Below are 22197 nucleotides of genomic sequence, written 5' to 3'. Positions count from 1 at the left end.
ACACTTGTCCCGTTATCTACCAGTCACTAAGTGGCAGTGCACCGACATCCCAGGATCGTGTGAGTGAAACAAGTGACATTGAGAATGAAACGAAAGAGAATAGAGCGCAATATACGGTTGGATAATCTGAAGTTCACTTCTACCGTTTGGAACATGTTTTTCATACCGAAGTGGTGGATCTTGATCGCTTGTTTGGCAGGTAGGTGAAAAGAAAGAGAAGGTTCACACAAGTGCTCGCTGTGCGGTTCACTGGCTGGACATGGATGCAGTGACTGTTTTTAAGAACGAATTTACGTCAGCATTTTTGTCCAAATTCAAAGTTTTCTCTCGACACTGTTTGTTTTACTTAAGGTTTTTTGCCTGTGCATATATTTTTCTTTTCTTTTTCCTCTTCTCCGAGCTCAATGATTTGAAAATCAAGTGGCGCACCTTGCAAGAAGTTTTCTTTCCAGCCACTTCAATAGTTGACTTCTGCTAAAACTAAATCATGGGTCAATAATCCGGGTTGTGGATTAAAAGATTTGCGTGACTCCGGCCAGGTTCATATGGATCCCTTCCTTTGGTAACTGAAAAATAATGAAAGGAAGCTTAGAAAGTACTCTGTAGTAAGTACAGTACAAGTAAAGATACTTTTGTCAAAACACAATTCCTTTACGTAGTAAATGTAAAAAAAAGTACAAATTCCGAATTATATTTGTTTACAAAAGTTAAATTAAGATTTCTCTGTCAATTGTGTATAGTATGCATTTTAATAACTGGTTACAAATGTGTTTCACTTGCTCAAAATAAAGGTATGGAAAAAAATACACTGGACAGATTTGCTGCTGGATAAATTCTTAGACAATCACATAGCTGCCATTGGCTTGGTTCTGTTACCAAATCCTGGGTTTTACTGTCTTTGTGGGGACCTCTTGCATTTGTAGGGACCATTGTAGTGGACTCCAGAAGTTCCAACCTTTTTCTGAGATCAAGATTTGTAGTATAGGTTTGAATTGGATTTTGGTTGAGGTGAAAGTAAGAACTATGGTTAAGTAATCTGTTGTGATGGCTAAGGTTAGGGTTAGGGACTAGGAAATGCATTATGTCAATGAAATGTCCGCATTACAATAGAAAAAACATTTGATGGAGACTATTTCAATGGGAAAAGATTGTGTTTTTAGGCTAGTACACTGGACGTTCTAATTTGTCATTCCATTTTTCATTTTCTCCATGCCGTTGACTGAACAAGCTTGATTTGACCTGGTTGCTGCAACTGGCATCAAGGGGCCACATCTCTTGAACTGAATATTTTGTAATTTGTGGCATAACACAATCAAACTTGTCAGGTTTTGCCAAATGTTAAGTGCAGTGTGAAAGTAGCTGAGGGCATAAAGTGTCCAGATAGTGTCTGTGTTTTTTTAATGCAGTGAGTAAAAGTTAAAAAAAGTCATCAGAAAGATTTATACTTAAAAAAAAAGATACTTTTTACACAGACAATAAAAGGACAAAATTTTATGATTTAAGTCAAGACTACAATATTTATGCCACACCCTTGCAACATTCTTAGCCCCTCTTTGGAAATTGCAGCAGGAACCCCCTGCCCACCTCCCTCTTTTGCTTATATGACCTCTCTGCTGAGAGGGATTTTGTTCCAAGAAAGTAATAAAGTGTTGTTGCTCTTGTCTAGCGGGTTCTTGATCCTGGGAGAATCAGTCCTCTGTCTTTACTGTACTTCCTAGAAGAGAAAGCTCTTCCAGTTAGATTTTTTTTTCAATTGCGTTTGATCTTAAAACATGTCTTCAATTCTAAAATGCCACCAAGGAGGGATTGGGGGGGTGTCAGAGAGTCAGAGATGTTCTTATCTTTCTTTGCATCAGTGTAGCTTTGAGGTAAAGTCTTGTCACTGGGATGTACCTTTCATAGTGCTTCTTTTGTACACTTGACTTTTACAACTTGGGATCCCTGGATAAAGTACCAACTGTTGCCTTGGAGTCCAATACAGTGGGATCTTTCAGAAAGAATACCATCTATCAAGCTCTGGTTTGTTTAGTTTGGAATACGATTTCTCCCTTAGTGAATGGAAATAAAAGTAATCAAGCATTTCTTAAAGACATTTACTGTATAAACAATATCAGTGAAAAGTTTGGAAACACTTATAAACTCAAATAGTCTCACACACACTAAGACGTCAAGAATTTCAAGCAATTAACTGTTGATAATGCACAGCTGCAAACTAAAAGTCATTCCAAGTCATAAAGCATTACCCACATCCCAAAGCAGACTGAGAAAGTACCAAAAATTGCAAAGCTGTTATCTGGACAAAATGTGCCTACTTTGAAGAATATACATTATAAAACCTTATTGTAAATTATTGTTGCACTTGACATACTTTTCATATAAAATTCAACCTATTTTGTTGTTTTGCAATGATATAAAATTCCCCAAAATGTGATACTTTCTCTCTTTCATCAAAAGTAACACAAATACACAAAAGTGAACATATTCTTTTATACAGATGCTCCAAAGTTTGTTTACACTGACACTGTTGCAGGTCAAATTTGACCTGTGAATTTTCAGATTTACCAGTGTGTGCTAATTAACGCATCTGGTTATGGTGGGAATATCACATAAAATTGTGAAACTGCTGAAAAAAAAAGAAGATAGTAATACAGTGTAGTATGATGATGTGAATATGTTTAAGTGTGAATTAAGTGAACATGATGTGAGTGGACCCCATCCAGCGGGAGACAGAAGAGGGAGGTGTAACACTCTAATACACCTGATCCTTGGAACTCATGTTTTCACAGATGTTAGTAGGTGTGGATGTTGGGGGGAGGGGGGGGTGACTTGTTTCTTTCGCATGCCTCTCCTTGGGGTCACTGTTGCTCCTGAACTGCTGGGTTCAAGCTCCTGGTCCTCATGTGACTCCAGCGCCGCGCTTCACAGGCTTGAAAACAACAACAGGGCTGACCATGTTACAGCGCAGCCTTGGATTTTATCACATCAAACTATGTGTTTGCTAGAGGGTTTTGTTTTGTACTTTTCTCATTTTTAGACATAACTTTTTATTATCTTTGATTGCCTATGGAAAGGCTAAATCTGTGTTTATTTTATGTCCTTGGATTCCAGCTTAAGGGCTGTGTACTACTACCAGTCACCAGAAGATTATATTACAATACAGATATATAATATATAGTATAATTACAATATAGAGCTCAACTAGTTAAAATCTAGTGCCTCATGAGTAGTACTAGTAATGCACAGTTTTGCTGCCCCACTGATTGGCTGTCATTGTGTGTCCCGTTGTGAGGGTCAGGAGCAGATGATTTGAAAAAGTAAGCGAATGTGAGAGTTGTCGGTGCAATGAATGGTAAATTAAACCAAAAGCACCTTTAATAAAGGTAGTGTAATATGCAGTCTTTGTAAAAAGGAGCTTGCTTACCACAGAAGTAACTCAGTTTAGCCTACCGCATAAATGCAAAGCGCCCAGCTGTCCCTCTTGTTAAGGCTAACAATAACAGCAAAGACGCTAATGTAGTGAGCCACAGCAAAGCACTTTGCCAAACTAATCTCGAGAACACGAGTAAGTCTTTGACAGACAGGATGGACATTGTTTGATTTTAATGTTATTTTCTAATTATTTTGCCATTGACAAATGAAAATGGCACCATTCCTCATTATGGTCAAAACTAGTTTACAGTCAACACTTGGGACTAGTCTCAAAAAATGCCTTTTGTAGTGTGCCACTAGTGGCACTTGTGTTATATAATAATTCAACTGGTGCACTGAACTGTCTTGAAGGATAGGGCATAGAGCATACTAGTACACTGACACATCCATTCATAAATATGTTTAGTATTGAATAAATGTTCAAAACACTTTCCACTCAACTTGTTTTTGTGCACATCCAGACCGTGTTTTGAACAAAAAAAAGTCAACATTGCACTTGTTCTGCCACAGGTGTCCTCCCGCAGCATTGCTGTGGAATTCACGTGTTGGTAAGAGATGAGAAGAAATACGCCATGTTGTTCCAGTCGGTGGTGTTGCCCTGCCACTTCAACAGTGTGTCCACCCAAACGCCGATCGTGCAGTGGGTCTACAAGTCGTACTGCCGGGACCGCACACGGGATTCCTTCAGCTTTTCTGACAACCTGAGTGGAGGGATAGCAGGAGCCGGACTGATGGGGGGAGGAGGTCAACACAACGGGAAGAAGGACTACCTGGATTGCTCTGACAGCAGCCGCACAGTGCGAACGGTGGCCTCCGTGGCTGGATCCTCCATCACTCTGTCAGAGTACTACAAGAATAGAGACGTTTCCATCATTAACAGTAAGGACCACGCTCATGAATTTCTAACCTTAGTGAGACCACTCTGTGACTCAAAACTTTCTGCTAACCTACTGTGCTGCACTTGTAATTACCACTAAAAAACCCACACAGAACTCACAGAAAATAACTCACACAAAAAAAATAACTCACATAAAAAAAATCTACTACTGTATTGCATGTCTGTACACTAGTCGTACAACTATATGCCGCTGTGATGCAAAATTGTGCGCATTGACCATTGAGTGCAACTAATACTTCAAGTGGTGCTACAAGATTGTACTAGTTAGTAAATAGCACTTTACCACTCCTACCTGTAGCAGACAGTTGCAAACATTCACAGGCTTGTCTTGGGAAAATGCACAATGTAGCGGTAGTAGTTGTAGTACTTTTGTACTCTCATGTCCAATTTGTTCTACTAGTATACAGAAATGTCATCCAGTAGTGTAAAAAACGACTAATACTCTAATACAGAGTTGTTCTACTAGTATAAGAGCATATTGGTTCATGCATCTTAAGCTGCATATCAAGGATAGTTGCATTTTCTGCTGTGAACGGTGTTAAATGAAATAAATGATTGATCCCTAGATTAGACATCTAAAGTGAATCATGTTGAAGGAGAAATTGCCCACACTAAGCGGTGCATGTCTGGTCCGCTCTGCTCCGCCTGCTTCCTTGGCAAACAGGAAAAGGAAATCAAGAATACAACCCGTTTCCTGACTGTTGTTTTTATTTCTGTTCTCCTATAATAACCTCAGCTGCCTTGTATTGTCCTGTGTGGATAGTTCTCTTGCCAAATTATACAAAACATTATGGAAAGCTGTTTGAACATCTATTTGGTGTCCTTGACATCCAATTGGTATCCAGTTGTTATAAGTTACATTTATCAGTACACTTGTAGAATGTTGTACGTACAGGCTTTTTCACCTAATGATAGAGCAACTCGAGCAGAGGTTCTCAACCTTGTTTAAATGATGTACCCACTTGCTAAGTATCCTGATTTTATTTAATCAACTTTGGAACTGCATTATAGTGGTACCTCGAAGCACATTTTAGTCACCAACTCCAGAAAATAGGTCAAATAGCATCATCTCTTTTATTTCTGACTTGTTTGCTGGTAAATTGTGTCATTAACAACTGTGCATCCATAAAAAAAACTTAAGAAAATAAAACATACAATATTTTGCAAAGGATAACACAATTCAGCCAGACGTTGCCTCAAGTTCTGTTTAATTGACTTTTAATTTGAAAAGAAAAATCTACTCTTCCTGTCATGACATTGAAAAGCATTAAATGGGATTTATTGACACCTGCAGAAAACAAGTAAAATGTATCGCCACTTGAGACCACTGAACTAGGGGCACCCTAATAAAATCACTGTGTCTTCATTAGTGATGTTTGTTTTTTTTTTTTTCCAGACCAACACCAGTATGAGTACTCAACTCTTGAGATGTCTTGAGTAACTTGTAATTTCTACTTTGTGATTGTAACACTGGATTACCATGATGGAACATGCTGGGAGAGGATGCGGACCCAGATGCAGGGAGGCTGGGTGTACTCAAAAATAACAATCTAATATAAAGATGACCAAAAACAAACAAGCTCGAGGGGAGGATGACGAGGAACTGACAGCAACAAGCGACGCAACATCCACAATGACCCGACAAGACCTGAAAGGAAACAGGAAACTAAACACAGTAAAAAGTGACAAGACAGACAAGGAACACCTGGACATGGAACAATAGGAACAGGGAGCTGATTGCCAGAGAAAAGGGAAGCAGGTTAACAGGGACAGGTTGATGAAGGGAACAAAAACATGAACTTAAGCTAGTGAACAAAAACCCGCAATTCAAAAAGACAATTTTAAAAACAACGACAAAAGCCCCAAACCAAAAATGAACACAAAACCCCAATAACAACCCACAGACAACAAATACCAACAGGACATAACACTGATACTGTTATCATTTTTCATCACTAGCAGCCTGATAAAGTCCCAAATGATAAATGATTATTCAATCAATAATTTGTGTTTTGCAGAGGCAGACCTACGCATCGCTGGGGTCCAGTGGGGAGACAGCGGCGTGTACACATGCAAAGTGGTTATCGCTGATGATGTGGTCGGACAGAACGAAGCCTCAGTGGAGCTGCTGGTTCTGGGTAAAGTGCTATTAATTTATTTAGTCCACCTAAAAATCGAGGTGCCACACTCAGATGTTTTACGGTGTCCTATTGTCTGTTGTTGTGCGACTGTCTTTAGCATCTTTGCAGTAGAAATCCTATTACACACTTAATTCACCAAGTAGAACTATTGGCAAGCTTGCTCAGGCTTTTGTAAGGAATAAATACTGGAGTCCAAATGGACAGTGTTGCACAATGTGGCATTCATAAGTGGTTCTATTCATCACCAAGAGAACAATAAAACCTCATTAATAAGCTGCTTAATAACAAGTGGTGGTATTTCTCAAGAACTCACGGACCATTGTCATAGCAACTTACTTATTTTGTTTTATTAAACGTCAGGTGTTGTTTGGTTTCATTTATTTATTTTTTTGCTACTTTTTGTAAGTATCGGGTCAATAAATAAGTCATTAAAAATATGTTTTTTATTGGTTTCAATTAACCCAAAGTAGTCTTGGTTAAGCCAAAATTTACAATTGAAGTTAAAGAGCAAGGTATTGATGTACTAAATCGGGCGTCAGTAACCATGTTTACCGTATATAAGCCAGAAGAAGATTTCTGTTTAAGAAACTCTGTCATAAATGAATTTAAATCAAAATGTAAATGTGTTATATCGCACATGGAAAATCTCATGGAAAAAAAAAGAGCCACAAAACATCTAAAGTGAGGATAACTTTGTATATTAAAAAAAAGATTATTTATTTTTAAGAGACTCTCATTGATGAATTAAAATCCAAGTTTAATAGATCCAGCTACAAACCAAAAACATTCTCTACTTCATCACATGTGTAACATGCAATAAGATGTCCAGTTGTCTTAAGGACAATTCCAATTTATCTAAATCTAAAATTTAATCTAAGATACAAATTTGAAAAATAATACCTCATTAAAGTATTTACGGTACCAGTCAAAACTTTGGCATCACCTTCTAAGATGTCAAGAAACTCAAGCTATTAACTTAAAAAAAAAATGCACAGCTATGATCTGAGAGTCAATCCAGGTTATAAGCAAAATCCCCAGAGAAAAGACCAGTATATGCAAAGCTGTCATCTCGGAAAAACATTTCTAAAAATCTAAAACACATTTTGGTTTGAATAACATTGTTGCATGAGTCCTTCCTTGCTGCTATAAAATTTTGTAGACGCTAGTATTAATTTACAATGATGAAAATTGAATTAGAAGCTAACTCTGCCATCTAAAATACATTACAAGAACACCATGATGTTTACCGTCACTATTACTTTAAGAAAACCAGCAAACTACTGTATTTTTATATTTCGTTGAAGTGTTCATTATTTTCCAAAATCATTGCGAGCCACAGCAGAAGAATAAAAGAGCTGTACGGCCCTGGAGCCATGTGTTGCAAACCATCGTATTAAAGTCAATTACCATGTGTAGAAAACATGTAAAATGAAGTGAATTCACTTTAAAGGCTGTTGAACATGATGTCACTTGTACCTGTGTCGTGTGTGACAGCAGCGTCTGCAGTTCAATTGTGTGCGGTTTGTTTCACTTTACAGTGACATTGTACTCAATTTATGTGCAATTCCAAGCGTTACTATAGCAACAGTTGAGAGGCTTGGTCATCTCATTTATTCTGAGACTGAACCTTTTGTCTGAGGGGCACTTGAGGACTTATGTGTATGCACAAAAACACACATCAGCAACTGACTTAAGTTGAAAACGCTATTTGAATGACGCCATCGTAAAATGGTAGAATCACAACAACACATCACAGGTTAATACACACAAGAAGATTTTCCTGACTGGGTCTAATCATGGAAAGGTATCTCCTTGTTTCAGTGTTGCGGGCTGGACATGTGAGGCACTTCTGTTTCCATGACAACAGTTGGGGCCTCTGAGAATGCTTTAGTGCTTGCTTTGTTTTATGAGCAAATGGCTTCGCTGGCAATAATATGGGGATTATTTCATGACACAGAGGGGGTAGTGGTCAGAACTGTGCAATACAATAGATGGGTGACACCATGTCACCCAACTAATGTTGATCATTGGGAACCGCTTTGTATGAACTGCTAATGTAGTTTAGCACTGTTTTGTCTAAAGACAAATAAATCCATAAACACATGAATGAAGAAATTGCATTGAAATAGAATATTGTGGGGAAGAGGGACCAAGCCAGCCTGAAAAAGGGGGGATAAACAATTACATATTATTTCAATAGAATCCTTCCGTTGCCTTCGGGATCACTCGTGCTTGCTGATGTAATTAAAACAAAATTAGCATTGGGCCTGTTTTGCGAATCAGATTTTATATTTATCGTTATAGGGCCGGATTTGCTGGCCTACAATAACTTCATTCAAAACAGTTTTAGGTTGGTATACATATTTATTCATTTAGTCCAGCATGATGTTTCAAGTACTCTTTTTACAGTTCATCTATCCATCGGCTGTAGCGTTTGTATTAGTGTACAAATCCCATGTCCTTCAGTTGTGCAAGCAACATATTTGAAATGATTTCAAGCTGAGTCATCCACCAGCCTGTAACAGAAGCAGGAGTCGGTCTTAGAATTCCATATAGGCAGATTGTCGTTAGAAAAAAAACAGATACAGTAGATTTTCCCCATCATTTATTCATTCGATTCCCAACATTCCTACTGGTTTTGTTTTTTGTTTGTTTTCAATGGCAGAAAAGATCACTTAAGCATCTCTGAAAGGCTGTGGTATGACAACTGTCAGCTGGGACCAAGCTAGGCATCACTATCACTAACTTTGCCGCTTTGTCACTTTTCTCTCTGCTTCAGATGCTTACGAGAACCTACCTTTGGTATGATGCTGATCTTACTTATCTGGCAAGCCCTACATAGACTTGACATAAGACAGTATGTTGCATTTGTACCTGAGAACAAATTAATTTCTGAGTTATTTATGAACTACTAGTTGTGATCATCTTTGACTTTCCCGGTATTTGATTCGATTTGGATTTTGGGCTTTACGATTCGATCCGGAACTGATTTTTGATTCAAAGCTTTGTTGGATTCAAAATGATTTGATTGACAGTGCTTTCACTTCAATCTTTAGATGTGCAAAGATCTACTCCAGTGTGCTTTGCAAGAGAGAATGACAAATTGAGATATTACAGTGTCTCTTTTTCATACTTTTATGACGTTTTGAATTGTAGGGAAAATTCCTTTTGCCACAAAAACAGTATGTGGATCACAACTGCTACTCTCTTTCAAGTTTATCATCTTTGGCACACAAAAAATTAAACACCAAGTCAAAATCACAGTCGACTCAATTGCAATAGAAAGAGTAAATGAAATTAAAATATTTTAGGTAATAATTGATGCAAAACTGAGTTGGAAACCACATATTGAACATGTTAAAAGAAAAATATCTGAAGCCATTGGTATTTAAAAAAAACAAGGATTTCTTAAAAAAGTACCGGTAATTGCCATGCCATGCTCATGCCTTACCTACTGTGTAGAGATATGGGGCAATACTTTTAAACAAGCACTATGTGTCTATGCCTGTCTTCAAGATACAAAAAAACCTAAGCATGATCAGACATTGAAAATACACAGAACCAACTAATTTCATTATTCACGAAATTAAACTTGCTTATTTTACTTGCTTGAATTCGAAACAGCACAATAATGTATAAAGCATATAACAATCAACTCTGTGAAAACAGTCAGCAGTTTTTTGAAAAAGAAAGGGATGTTATAATCTGAGAGGCACAAGTGATTTGGAAAAATCCCAGATAAGAACCAACAAAAAGCAAACGTGCCTGTTGAAAGTGTTAATTTATGGAATAGATCTGAAAAAAAATGCATCTTATTTAGATTCTAGATCATCGTAAATGTGAATATTGAGTTTTATGTCAATCAAGTTTTTGGCACACTTATGTTAACTACTCACATGGAGTTAAATTGTAAAGATTATTGCCCATTAAAGTGTCATTGTGAAGTTCCGCCAAAAGGAAACTGTTCCTTACTTCGTGTGAGTTGTGTAATCAAAAGAATTAAAACACTATCATTTTTTTAAGTAACTAATAGGGACATGCCAGAAACTTTTTCTCTATTGATAAATGGAATGCTCCATCCAAGACAGCCAAGTTTCAGAGTGTTTCTTCACAAGCTTTTTAAGAGTTAACTACTACATTTGATATTTTGAATTTTGCATGTAATAATAACAACCTCCACTGCACCTGACGATTTTCTTATGAATCAAAGAATCAATCATCTTTGATTACATCCATTCATTAGCTGCCCCGGTCGCGAAGGTAGAAGCCTGAGCAGAGAATCCCAGACTTCTTTCCCTTGATTACATTTTGAGTTAATCTTTTTTGAAATGAGATTGGAATGGTGCATGCTGATCCTATTTCACTGCCACTCTGATGCACTCACATTTTTTTTTATCTGTGTCTGTGAACTCCAGCTGCATTATTTACCCCTGCTGGCCAATGTGATCCAATGCCTTTACAAATACTGTATATTAAAGTAAAAAAAAAAAGCATATTAGCTTTTGGACATTTTCTTCACATTTAGCCACTATAAAAAAAATCTGCTCAGTGTCATTGTGTTATTAGAGTAAAAAGGGACATTTTAATAAACTGTTGTAGCACTTTTCACAGGTAGATCTTACTTGCAGGACTGTCAGGGACGTACTGTACTTCAGGATGACCACACACACACGCACACACACGAGTGAAGATTTTTATACAAATAAAACACTTTTTGACAGACTTAATTTAAGTCATAGATTATCCACATCAAATTGATGATTGAGAACATACCAAAATTTCAAAAGGGTGCGTCCTTTTAAGGAGCAATATTATTAATCATTTTCTGTTAGGTATTTCAGCTGTTGTGTGAAAGATAAATCATTTCATGGGAGTATGTGAACAAAAAAGAAAAAAAAACACTTTCAGTAGCATTTCATTAATATGTGGTCATTAATACTGCATTACTATTACCATTATTCCAGTGATGGCCCCAGACAACTCACAGTGCACCACATACAGTAGTTATAAAATACAATCATACATATTGTATGTAATTATAGAAAGGCAACAATTTACAGTTTAAACAAGATAAACTAATAAAAAAAAGAATACAACAAATTCAAAACATTTCAAAAACAGGAAAAACAAATCAGAAGAATCTAAGATAGCTTTCTTAACTGTTGCCTCCTTTTTTATTGGATCCCAAAGCCTTGTACAGGTGTACCTAATAAAGTGCTTGTGTTCAACTGCTTGCATTATATTTCTCATTGTCTTCATGCATGCTGCTGCACCAGTAACTTTCTTTGATGCAATTTTCTTGGTTACTTCCATCTCATTCCCTTTCCTCTGCTCTTCACCTGTGCTCTGTCTCTCACCAGGTTTCTCAGGTGTGCCTGAAGATCTGCTTCCTGACTTTGAATTGAAGATTATGCCAGGTAGGGGCATAATGTACCCCCCATTTTCACCTGCTTCCTTTCACTCTTACTAACACTAATTGCACAGTACACTTTACTTCTGTTCTCACATTTACTGCGCAAATAAGAATGTTCGGTAGACATGTGTCATTGATTGTATTGGTTCCAGTACGGGATAGCAAGTTATCATTCAATCTAGGGCTGTTGCTTATTGAATACCTTAAGGATGAATTCATCCATCAATATTCCATCAATCAATCCCATAATCGGAAAATACATTACAATACATTTAACATTTAACAAATGATTGATGTTTATTTGGTGTTGCCTCATAATTAAAAAAAAAAAAAAAAAACTTAATCAACAATTGAGCAATATCACACAACATTTATTGAAAATGTATTCAACAAACATTTTGAACATTTTCAGTTGCTGGCTCTGTCTTATTTTGATTAAAAGCAAAAGATAAGCAATCTACTTTCATGGACTAAAGAAATCAGAGAATGTTGGCAATTTGAACTTGAACTTGGCTCGAAACGATTACCGAATAAATAAAATAGTTGACTAATTTGACATAGATGATCGATTTGCTGTCAAAAAATGAATTCAATATAGCTTCTCTAGTTCAATCAGGTGGTCTAAACTGTAGTTACCATGACAGAGATGAGATTTTCTTCCCATGTTTTTATTCAGTACCATTCAATACAGTTTATCCAGTGATGCAGGAAAGGCATTGGATCCAAATTGGATCTTTTGAAAGACACACTGTATGAATGAGCTCGTCTTACGTTGGTTGTCCTTTGCAAAAAGTAATATTGGACATTTAAGGGGAAACTTGGTGTAAAATGTCGGATGAACTCTAATCAAATAAATAGTGAATTAAGTCCATTTGTGGATACATTTTTCAGAACTATTTAAGGCTCCCACTTGAATCGGCTCTGACTTTTGTTGCTTAACTCCCAGATGAGCTGTGCTGGAAGCTATTATGGCCATTCAAGGTGTATTTATGTTTGCAGCTTGCATGCTATCTCAGTTTGAAATGCGCCAGTACAAACAGAGCAATCTGCAGGGAGGAGCTTTTGTTTATGTGACAGTAAGTTCCCCCTTCCATATTAAGTAATCACGTTACTGTGCTGTTTGTGGCCCAATTGTGTAGATGTGGCTGACAACATGACATGGAGTTATTGGGTCACGAAGAATGGTTACTGGAAGCCTATCTTTGGAGTGGATGTGTGTGGGGTAATGTTTGTTAATGAGATCCCATTACAAATGGATTTGTTGAAACAGCAGCGTGAACTATTCCTTTCCTTCCTGAAGCTAAATCAGGTTTCCTCTCTGTGCATGTGTGTGTTTAAAACGATATTGTTGTCCTTGATTTCACATAGTTAGAATGTCCTTATCAGCCCCCTCCTTCCCTTTCTGCCTCCACTCCAGAGACATTGTGTCGACATGGAGGTTATCTGCTTTGCTGAATGAAGTTGTAATCATCATCAGCACCAAACATTTTTGTACTAAAAGTACAGTACTGGTAGAATGAATACCTTCTCTTTTTTCATTTCTCCTCAACTGTTTGTTTGTTCTTGGTAATTTTTGGATGAAAATGAAGTGACTACCGTCCTTTGTCATAAAGGTGACATACCATATTAGAGAAAACTGGCTTTTCTTTTTTTTTTCTTGTATACAAATATAGTGCTACGTTGGCATACAGTATGTTCTGATAAGCTAAAAATGGCAACATATCGTCACGTGTCCTTTTGAAGGAACATGGCCTAGTGGCCTAGTATCACACAAATAAGTCATAGGTTGTCATAGGTCTTCACAGCTGTGTTATGTACGTAATGGAATCATTTTTATATGTCTCTGCATTTGATCCATTACTTGGGTAGGAGTTGTTATTGAGTCTTGCTCAATGACACTACAACAGTAGGATAATCTTGAATCCAGGTCCCCCCCAATGGCAGATGACCTTAACCACTTGGTCATAGCTGGCAATATTTTCTGTTCCACTTTACAGAGAACTTTAGGAGGAGACAAGTGGTTTCGACTATGTTCCCAGGTTTGAGTCAGAACTTGGGGTGGCCCGATAATGTATTGATACTACTACAGTAAATCATACTATATTGATAACTTTTCATAATGCGTCAAAGTCCGCTTATAAAATGATCCACGCAGCCTCATTGTTGACAACAACGAGGCAATTTGGTGGTGCTTGACAAAAGTGCATTTTTGCCATGTTCTGTACAAACGCTCTTAAGACGGATGCATACTACATTGAATTAAAGGGATACATATTTATTTTTAGCCTTGTAAATGACATATTACGTCTTTCACATTTGAATTAATGTTATTCAAAAAAATCCAGGGATGAAAATTAGGAAAAAGTAAACTCAATTTGTACTCTGAGAAATACGGTATTTCTTTTTTTGTTTTTTGTTTTCAGAATGGGTGTTTGTGGCAGCCGTAGCACTGGGCAGTGTATTATTTCTTTTGTTGGTTGGCGTGTGCTGGTGTCAGTGTTGTCCTCACTCCTGCTGCTGCTACGTGAGCTGCTGCTGCTGCCCAGACACATGCTGCTGTCCCAAGCATTGTGAGCACAGTACAGTACAAACACACACAGACAGACAAATCAAAAACAACAATATGGAACACTCATGTGTTCCTCGAGACATTTTACCACCTCATGTTATTTTTTGATTTTGTAGTGTACGAAGCAGGGAAGGGTATAAAGACGTGCACCTCCAGCCTGCAGACACCTGTGTACCCGCCTTATTTTGTTTCTGGCGTTCCAGCCATGGTGCCTATTGCACCACCATCCCTAGTGGAAAAGCTGTCTTCTGTTCCTCCTTCAGATGGAACTCTAATCACAGCAGGTAAGTCATGCACATGAATAGATTATTGACATTATCCTATATTACTCGAACAGTAGGGATATTGATGTTTCAGGGTGAATCTAAGATGTACTAGAACCATTAAAGGTGAACTTAAGTTGACATGCATTCGAACATTTAGAGATGGTCAATTTATTTTTAACCAGTAAAGGTCATAGTACACATTAGGCTCAACTTGAATTGTGACCTCAAAGCCTAATAGCTCCAGCTTTTTTCTGAGTAGTGTGGTGGCATGTTCTTTTGAACACAGCATTTATAATGAAGACAAGCAAAAGCATAGTCTTTCATGTAGGAATAAAGCAATACTTAGTACTGATGGGATACAGTGTTTATGTCTAGTTCCGATGCATGCAGTAGGAGCTCCCTACCGATTGCCGTCACCTCAGGACCAGGACAATCTCAGGGTTCTACAGTATGTAGAAAACCAACTGGCTCACTTCAACCCTGCCAGGTCCACCAGTCACCAGTGTAAGCTTCAGAAACCCATCCCGTGGCTTCTGCTCTCCTTAAGCAATCAAAAAATTGTTTAGCATGCGCATGTAATCATCAGACACTCATGTTGGAATACTCATCTCTGGCTTGCATGTTTTCCTGGATTCAACAATTCTGCCTTTACGGTAGTTCTGAGATCAAGCTTGCACGACTGCTTGCCCTGCAGCATGTTTTAAGCATCCCTCATCAAACATGTTTAAGCCCTCATATTTGTCTCTCTGTTTTCATGTATTTGATCTAATATTAAAATGTGATTGATTGTAATTTTAATTCAGCCATCCATTGCTTTGCACCAATCCAGCCTCCGGTGTGTCTGAGCTGAGTTCCCTCCATGAAGGAGAAACCGCTTTCCGACAAACATTCCAGAAGGTCCAGAAGAAAGCTCTCCCTCCCATCCCGGATCAGCATCCTCAACCAGAACCCAGACGTTATCGGAACAACCGTAGCCCAGAGCCCCAGCATTTCCGTGATGACCCTACTTCTTCACCCCAGCGATATCGCGAGGACTCTGAGATAGAGCCCCGTCGACGTGCAGAGGACTCTCTTCCGCCACGCCGCTACAGTGATGACCTTCCTTCCTCTTCCCAATCTCACAGGCACATACGGGGTGCTCGACAGCAGAACCACAGTGGGGAAAACCATCACAACAGGTACGGCTAGGTAAACCTGAATCTAATGCACTACTCTTAATAAGTCATGGATGTTAGGTTTTCAGGTGAAATTTCAGGAATTTCTAACCTTGAGTAATTGATGCATGTACACAAAAATATGTAATTATCTTTAGATAGCACAAGATGGCGGCAAAACACTCTTTTGAATTAAACAAGTCTATGGCCCAACTAATTGAAGCGCCTCCCTTCACTTCAACATACAGTGGTGCCTTAAAATATAACTTTCATTTGTTTTTTGACGATCTTCATAACTCATAATTTTTGTATCTGAAGCTATCTTTCCACTATAAAATGAATGGAAATGCCATTAACCCTTTACTGGGCACAGTGGTCACTTTCGGCCCATAGGCTAACAGGCAAAAGGGCTGAAAGCGTCCCTAACCGACATTGCCTAAATTCTAAGGTACCCCTGTATTTCTCTAAAATCTTGAAAATTCCTGTCTGTTTAGGACTTAAAAATAGAAAAAGGTGTGCCTAATAAAGGCCGTTTTTGCCTTTTTAGACTATCGGCCAAAAGTTGCCACTGTGCCCAGTAAAGGGTTAACACATTATAGTCTCAGAGGAAAAAAACAGACCACAATAATACAGTATGTCGTACATATTATAATATGTTTTTTTCATGAGAAAAATACTGTATTTTATAAAAACTAATGGCAATGTCAATCAAATAGTATATAAAAAAAATACACATTTTTTGAAGCACTCTTTGCTTTAATTCAGTGGAAATTTTGATGTTCTTTCTGATATGCTCAACCTGGTCACCTGGGTCACCTGCCTAGTAGGTTTGTCCTGATCCGATATTGATTTCGGCTAGCGATTTCATTTCAGCCCAAAATCTAGTATCTGATTTTATCGATCTATATCTTTTCATGTCCTGCTTTGGCATGATCTTGTAATTTCGCAGATGGAACCCTCGATCAGAACACCTGGAAAGAAAGACCTATCAAACTACTGGACGGACCGGCTCGCTGGATGAGCTGGAAGAGTTTGCTGCCACATACAAACAAAGAGGTCGCAGGCAAGCAGAAAAACGGGACGACCAAGACAATGAGCCAGAGCATCGGGAGTTCAGCCGATATCCTTCGTACCGCCGCGATCCACCGCAGCACCACTACCATGAGGACAATGAGCATGGAGACTGCAGTGACCATGAAGACCGATCCAGAAGAAAGAAGAAAAACGGATATAATATAAGTCCACTACCATCCCCTAAAAAAAGGGCGGGCACTTGGGCCAATGAGCGCCCTGTCTCACCCCCTCCCCTTGTGAGTCGGCCATCAACTTCTTCTCAAGAGAGAGACTATGACAGCACATTCCTGAACAGCCTGTTGGAGCGTAAAGCTAAGTTACGAGGAGTCAACCACGGGAAGAGCGGCACCCGGGGAGAGGACGATTCAGACACACCCTCAAAGGGAAGTTCGAAAAAGAGCAGCGGGGATTCCGGTCGGCACTGTAGCAGGTCGCCTAGCAATAGACCCGAAGCTGATTCACTGGCGCCTTACTCGGATGTAGAGAGAAACAGGCCCTCTCCACGGCCACCTACAGCGCGCACTCGCTCTCCGCCACCTCCTGCTCCTTCCCCACTCAGTCGGCGAGGGGAGACCAGAGACAAGGTCCGGAAAGTGGTGAGTTCTATTTTTTGGTACGGATGCTGACGCTTCTAACTAGCAGGAGGTAGGAGACAAAGATTGGTTACAGAGCCACTGACAAAGTGAAAATCTGCGACACAGAGATGACATTTTGCAAATATTGAAATTCCCCAGTTAAAGGACACACCTGTGTGTATGACACACCCTTAGTTTTAGGGTTAAATTCTGGCATTTTCTATGTCACCGTGTATAGGATGCAGTTTGTCGACAATTTAAAAACTGTAGCAAAACAGAATAAATCTCATCTTTGTAAATTTCTTCGTATTTTCTTGTATTTATATCCGTAAGTTATTGATTTGTTGCGAGCATAGTGCTGAGACAGAGCTGTGTGTCGCTTGGAGGGGGGGGTTACTGAGCAACTGGGGCGCAAAGCGATCCTTGCAGCGAGTTTCAGTAAGAATTCTGTTGAAATAAATGTGAACGTTTATTGTACTTCCTCATTATGTTTTTTGGTCAGCGACAGGCACCACCCTAGATTGACGTGCGAGGGCCGTTTAACCAAACCATGTAGCAGCCGTCATGGTTTGCAATCTGCTCTGCTGCAAGAATCACTTTCTTCTTGAAAGTGAATAATATTCCTGTATGTGAAGAAGGATGGACTCGGACGGTGGTTCAGTCTGCTCACTTCTTTTATTGAAAATAATGCCCGTAACATCTGTATGTTAAAAGTTAAAGTTTCTCAAATGTACCCATACTTTTGACCTTCACTTTTGTGAAAAAAGGCATCTTATATTTGGAGAATAACTGTAGTTTTACTCCTCTCACACTTCAATTTTAAATGTCTCAAGACATACTTTTTAAAAAATTATTCGCAAGGGACAGTTCACATTTGAGGAAATAAAAAGAAGCTTGCTCACACGTATCACGTCTCACACTCCGAATTAAAAGCAATGTAATTTCATCATGCTGTTTATTTGTCACTCCCAGTTGAGGTTTACTGTAAAACTCACACATAGAGTGCACATAAAATTAAACCAGTGAACATTTTATATTTGAACATATAAATATTCAACCAAACCACCTTATTTAATCTAAATCCACTCGGTTCATAATTACTTAAGTGTGAAATGCCATTAAAAGGCTAATGGACATTAATATTTTTATTACAGTGATTGTAAACTTTCAAAACGACTTCTAATTTAACACGCACAGACCAGCAACATTCAAACTGTATAAATCAATGCTCAATGCTTACTGGAGATTAGTTAGGACCTTTACTGCATATAGTATGTATGTGCTCATTGTACATAGCATTTATGTGACGTGACATTTTTTTTCCATTGGTATCCCGTGACAGTCTTCCCAATACAGTATATGTAAAACATGTGCCTTGACACGGGAAACACTGCTCTCCATTAAAGTTTTTACCTTTACAGGTCAGGTTCGCATGCTTCCCGAATGAAAACTAGGTAGAATTTTCAGCTCTCCATCTAATCCCCACACCTTTTAACTTCTCCCTCTTACAATGTTGGGCAAAACTCTCTTCAATATCAAAGATCCTGTCTAAATGGTACTGTATTTACCATATTTGCCTCAAGAAGTGGCTTTGAATGGTAATGACAAAAGTTGAAGTGTAGTTTTCCCAGGTTCTGCTTTACTACAATAACCCTGTGTGACCTAACCTTGGCCTGTCTCTATTCATCTCGATATTTTTAAATAAACTGACTTGTACTCTTTTCATCCTCAGCAGGGGACTGTTCTCAGCAGGGATTCCCTCATCGTTTGATTGGCTAAAAGAGCCTCAGCGCTTGGAAGGGACGGACTGTACGACCATGTGATTCAATGGGAGCTACAGAATGTACGTGTGAGCTGATAAAAGGCTCACTGTAACTGGTACATTTGAATGGCGACATAGATGATATGCATTTAAACTAAACTGCTGATGTCATCGGTGCTTCGTCTGTGTCACCAGTCACCAAGCATACGTCTGAGCTAGACTATTGTGAGGTTGGTGTGTGACCTGGAAAGTCCCTCTTGGTAGGACCACCCCAGTGACCAGACTTCTTTTAAAGGGGGATGGAAAACAGTGAAAGTAGCTTTATGCCTCTGGCACAATGAGCACATTCATTTCTGTTTGGTGAGACAACTACTGTACATTGAAAAGTTGAGAGTATGTATTATGTATGTGATGATAACTGCATGGTAACTACCAAATAACAGGCTATAGAAACATTTTATAGATATTGACATACTGTCGTACATATTGACATAGGCTACACAATAACAAAAAAAAATATTTGCAGAAGCCTCAGCTCCATTAATAATCTCAATTGACAACCACATAAAGTTTTGTGATTCCTTATAGATGCCACAAGAAAGCGGCAAAGACTTATTTTTGCATTAGACATCACTATGGCCTGACTTTAATGCTTCTCCTCCCCACACCAACATAGTTCCTCAGCATCAGCTTTGTTAAAGTGTATTGCTCACAATAAGTTAGGAATATTGTGAGAGACTTAGTGGAATTCATACATACGGTATTTGTTACACTTCAGAGATTTTCAGGGTAGGGAGGGAATCGTATAGGGATGATAGACACCTCCTTTCGTGTTTTAAACAAAATGGTCTCATTGTGTACAGTGTGCATGCACTTATGTCAATAACAATGTCCCTAACTAATTGTGAGTGGTATATATTCAGCCAACTAAGTCTGAATTTGAATTTCTAACAATAAAGGTTTCATTCTATCCCTGAATTTTTACATCTTAAACTTCAAATACGAACTTGAATGGCAAAAAAACGCCACAAGTTTGGTCACTGATTTTATTTTATTAACAGTATTAGAAATTCAGACTCAGACATCACAAAAATACCACAGGATGAATTAAATGTTGTTTTAACAGATTTTTTTTTTTTTAATAAACTTTGTGTTGGAGCATGTTTCTTTCTGCCATCTGTGTTATAATTTGACTTTTGATTTCATTTTCTTAAAATAATTTCAAAATGTAATCATGCAAAATCAGTTTTTTAAATTCTAACTGTAACTCATACGGCACAAAAATATCAGTTTTATAAACCGAAACTCAAATGGCACAGATATACTTCCATGATAAATTTGCTGCCACCGGAGATTCCACAAAAAAAAAAAAAAAAAACACAATCAGTGAATAGCAATGCTGTGGGGGAATACATTTTCAGGTAAGTTTAGGGGTTCGCTTTCCTTCCAAAGGCATCCAAATTGAAAACTCTCCCGTGTGTTAAAGGTTTCACATGCATTAACATGCATCACACATGCATCAAAAGGTTTGAACTAATACTGCTGAATAGACTCTTAACATGACCCAAATTTAGTTCATCATGTATACTCAGTGTAATTTATTTAAGTCCCTTTTAATGAAACAGTAGCATGTATTGACTTCTGTGTAAGTGAGGCTACATTCCCAAATAAAAACAGTGAAAATTGGATTCTTGAGGTTTTCCTTTGTCATAGCGTGCGCACTCACACAGTAAATACAGAATGTGCCTTTTTAAGAGTACAGTACAATATATTGTAAAGTGTGTCATGCACAAAAAATGATTTTTACCTGTAGATAGATACTAGTAGAACAAATGTGTTTCACTTTTAAAGTTGTTTTTTTTTTTTTTTTTTTTTAACTTCGACTGCTTCCGGATGTGAACGTTCTGTACACTAGTAGGAATTGAGAGACCACTTCATGATACTTTGAAGCACCTACAGTTTGTGTCTAGTAGTCCTACGAATGCAACACAGCACTTAATGTAAGTAATTTGTAATAACAGAAAATTGGGTCAGAAGTTTCACTAATAGTGGACAAAGTTATGACGAGTGAGACTTGTTCTACGAGTGCACACTAGTTCTGACTTTAAATCATGGACTTTAAATGAAGGAAAGTCAACAAAATTGAAATTAACCTTACCTGGTCAACAGGTTGAAGGTCACCGTTTTTACTCATTTATAGTAAACACAAACTTGTCAAATAGGCTGATTTAGATAGAATCTTGCACGATGTTGAAATATCATTTGATTTATATTTTTGCCAAGGAAGCAATGCCAAGTATGACTCATAGCTTTGTCCATTGTTGCAGTAACAGGCTGCCATTCTTCAATACACAGCTGGAGTAAAACTCACACAACGGTTCTGCTTGCTCAGCTTCGGATATCTTTGGAAAGTCGTTTGAGCATGTATTTGGTAGTGTTGAGCTTTGCACGCCTCATGATTTTAGATACCTAAACTAGTGTGTGTTAAATCAAGGAAAATGGTGAGAATCATGAAAATGAAACTGCATGCCCAAACATCTCCTTTTTTAGTGGGGCATTGGTAACTGTTCTAAAGGCATCTTGAAGCAGTCTGAAGAACTGTCAGGGATGCAGTGTATAGGTGCGGGACTCCTTGAACTGGTTGCCAGCCAGTTGCAGGGCACACAGGCGAACAACAATTTACGCACCCAGTCACTAAAAAGGACAATTAAGAGTGCCCAATACACCTACCAAGCATGTTTTTGGGATGTGGGAGGACGCCAGAGTACCTAGAGGGAACCAACGCATGCTTGGGAAGAACATGCAAACTTCCACACAAGAAGGCCGGAGCGAGCAGGAGCTAATCAACAAGCTCTGCTGGAGCTTGAAAATAATCCTAATCATGAATCATGTGTGTTTTAGAACGAAAACTAGAAA

At 38.3% G+C, this 22197-nt stretch overlaps 1 protein-coding gene across 5 annotated transcripts; it reads left to right on the top strand.

Annotated features, from left to right (window-relative positions):
• The first annotated feature begins 42 nt into the window (after positions 1-42).
• Positions 43-20969, top strand: LOC148424719 (uncharacterized). Of its 5 annotated transcripts, XM_088414041.1 has the most exons (11): positions 43-199; positions 3940-4308; positions 6346-6465; positions 11829-11885; positions 14305-14451; positions 14567-14734; positions 15092-15220; positions 15546-15894; positions 16820-17540; positions 18941-18973; positions 19252-20969. In XM_088414041.1, exons 1-10 carry the CDS (start codon positions 85-87, stop codon positions 18971-18973), a joined length of 2208 nt encoding a protein of 735 aa, XP_088270167.1. In that variant the 5' UTR covers positions 43-84; the 3' UTR covers positions 19252-20969. The 5 variants fall into 5 exon arrangements, with proteins under 5 accessions (XP_088270167.1, XP_088270168.1, XP_088270165.1 ...); XM_088414042.1 differs by lacking the exon at positions 18941-18973 and having other exon boundaries at positions 15107-15220; XM_088414039.1 differs by lacking the exon at positions 18941-18973.
• Positions 20970-22197: the final 1228 nt, after the last annotated feature.

Source organism: Hippichthys cyanospilos, chromosome 4, assembly GCF_059441005.1.
Source record: "Hippichthys cyanospilos isolate Australia breed blue-spotted pipefish chromosome 4, RoL_Hcya_1.0, whole genome shotgun sequence".
NCBI classification, from domain to species: domain Eukaryota; kingdom Metazoa; phylum Chordata; class Actinopteri; order Syngnathiformes; family Syngnathidae; genus Hippichthys; species Hippichthys cyanospilos.
Note: the sequence above shows the minus strand (reverse complement) of the source record. Positions and strands in the feature narration are given on the sequence as shown.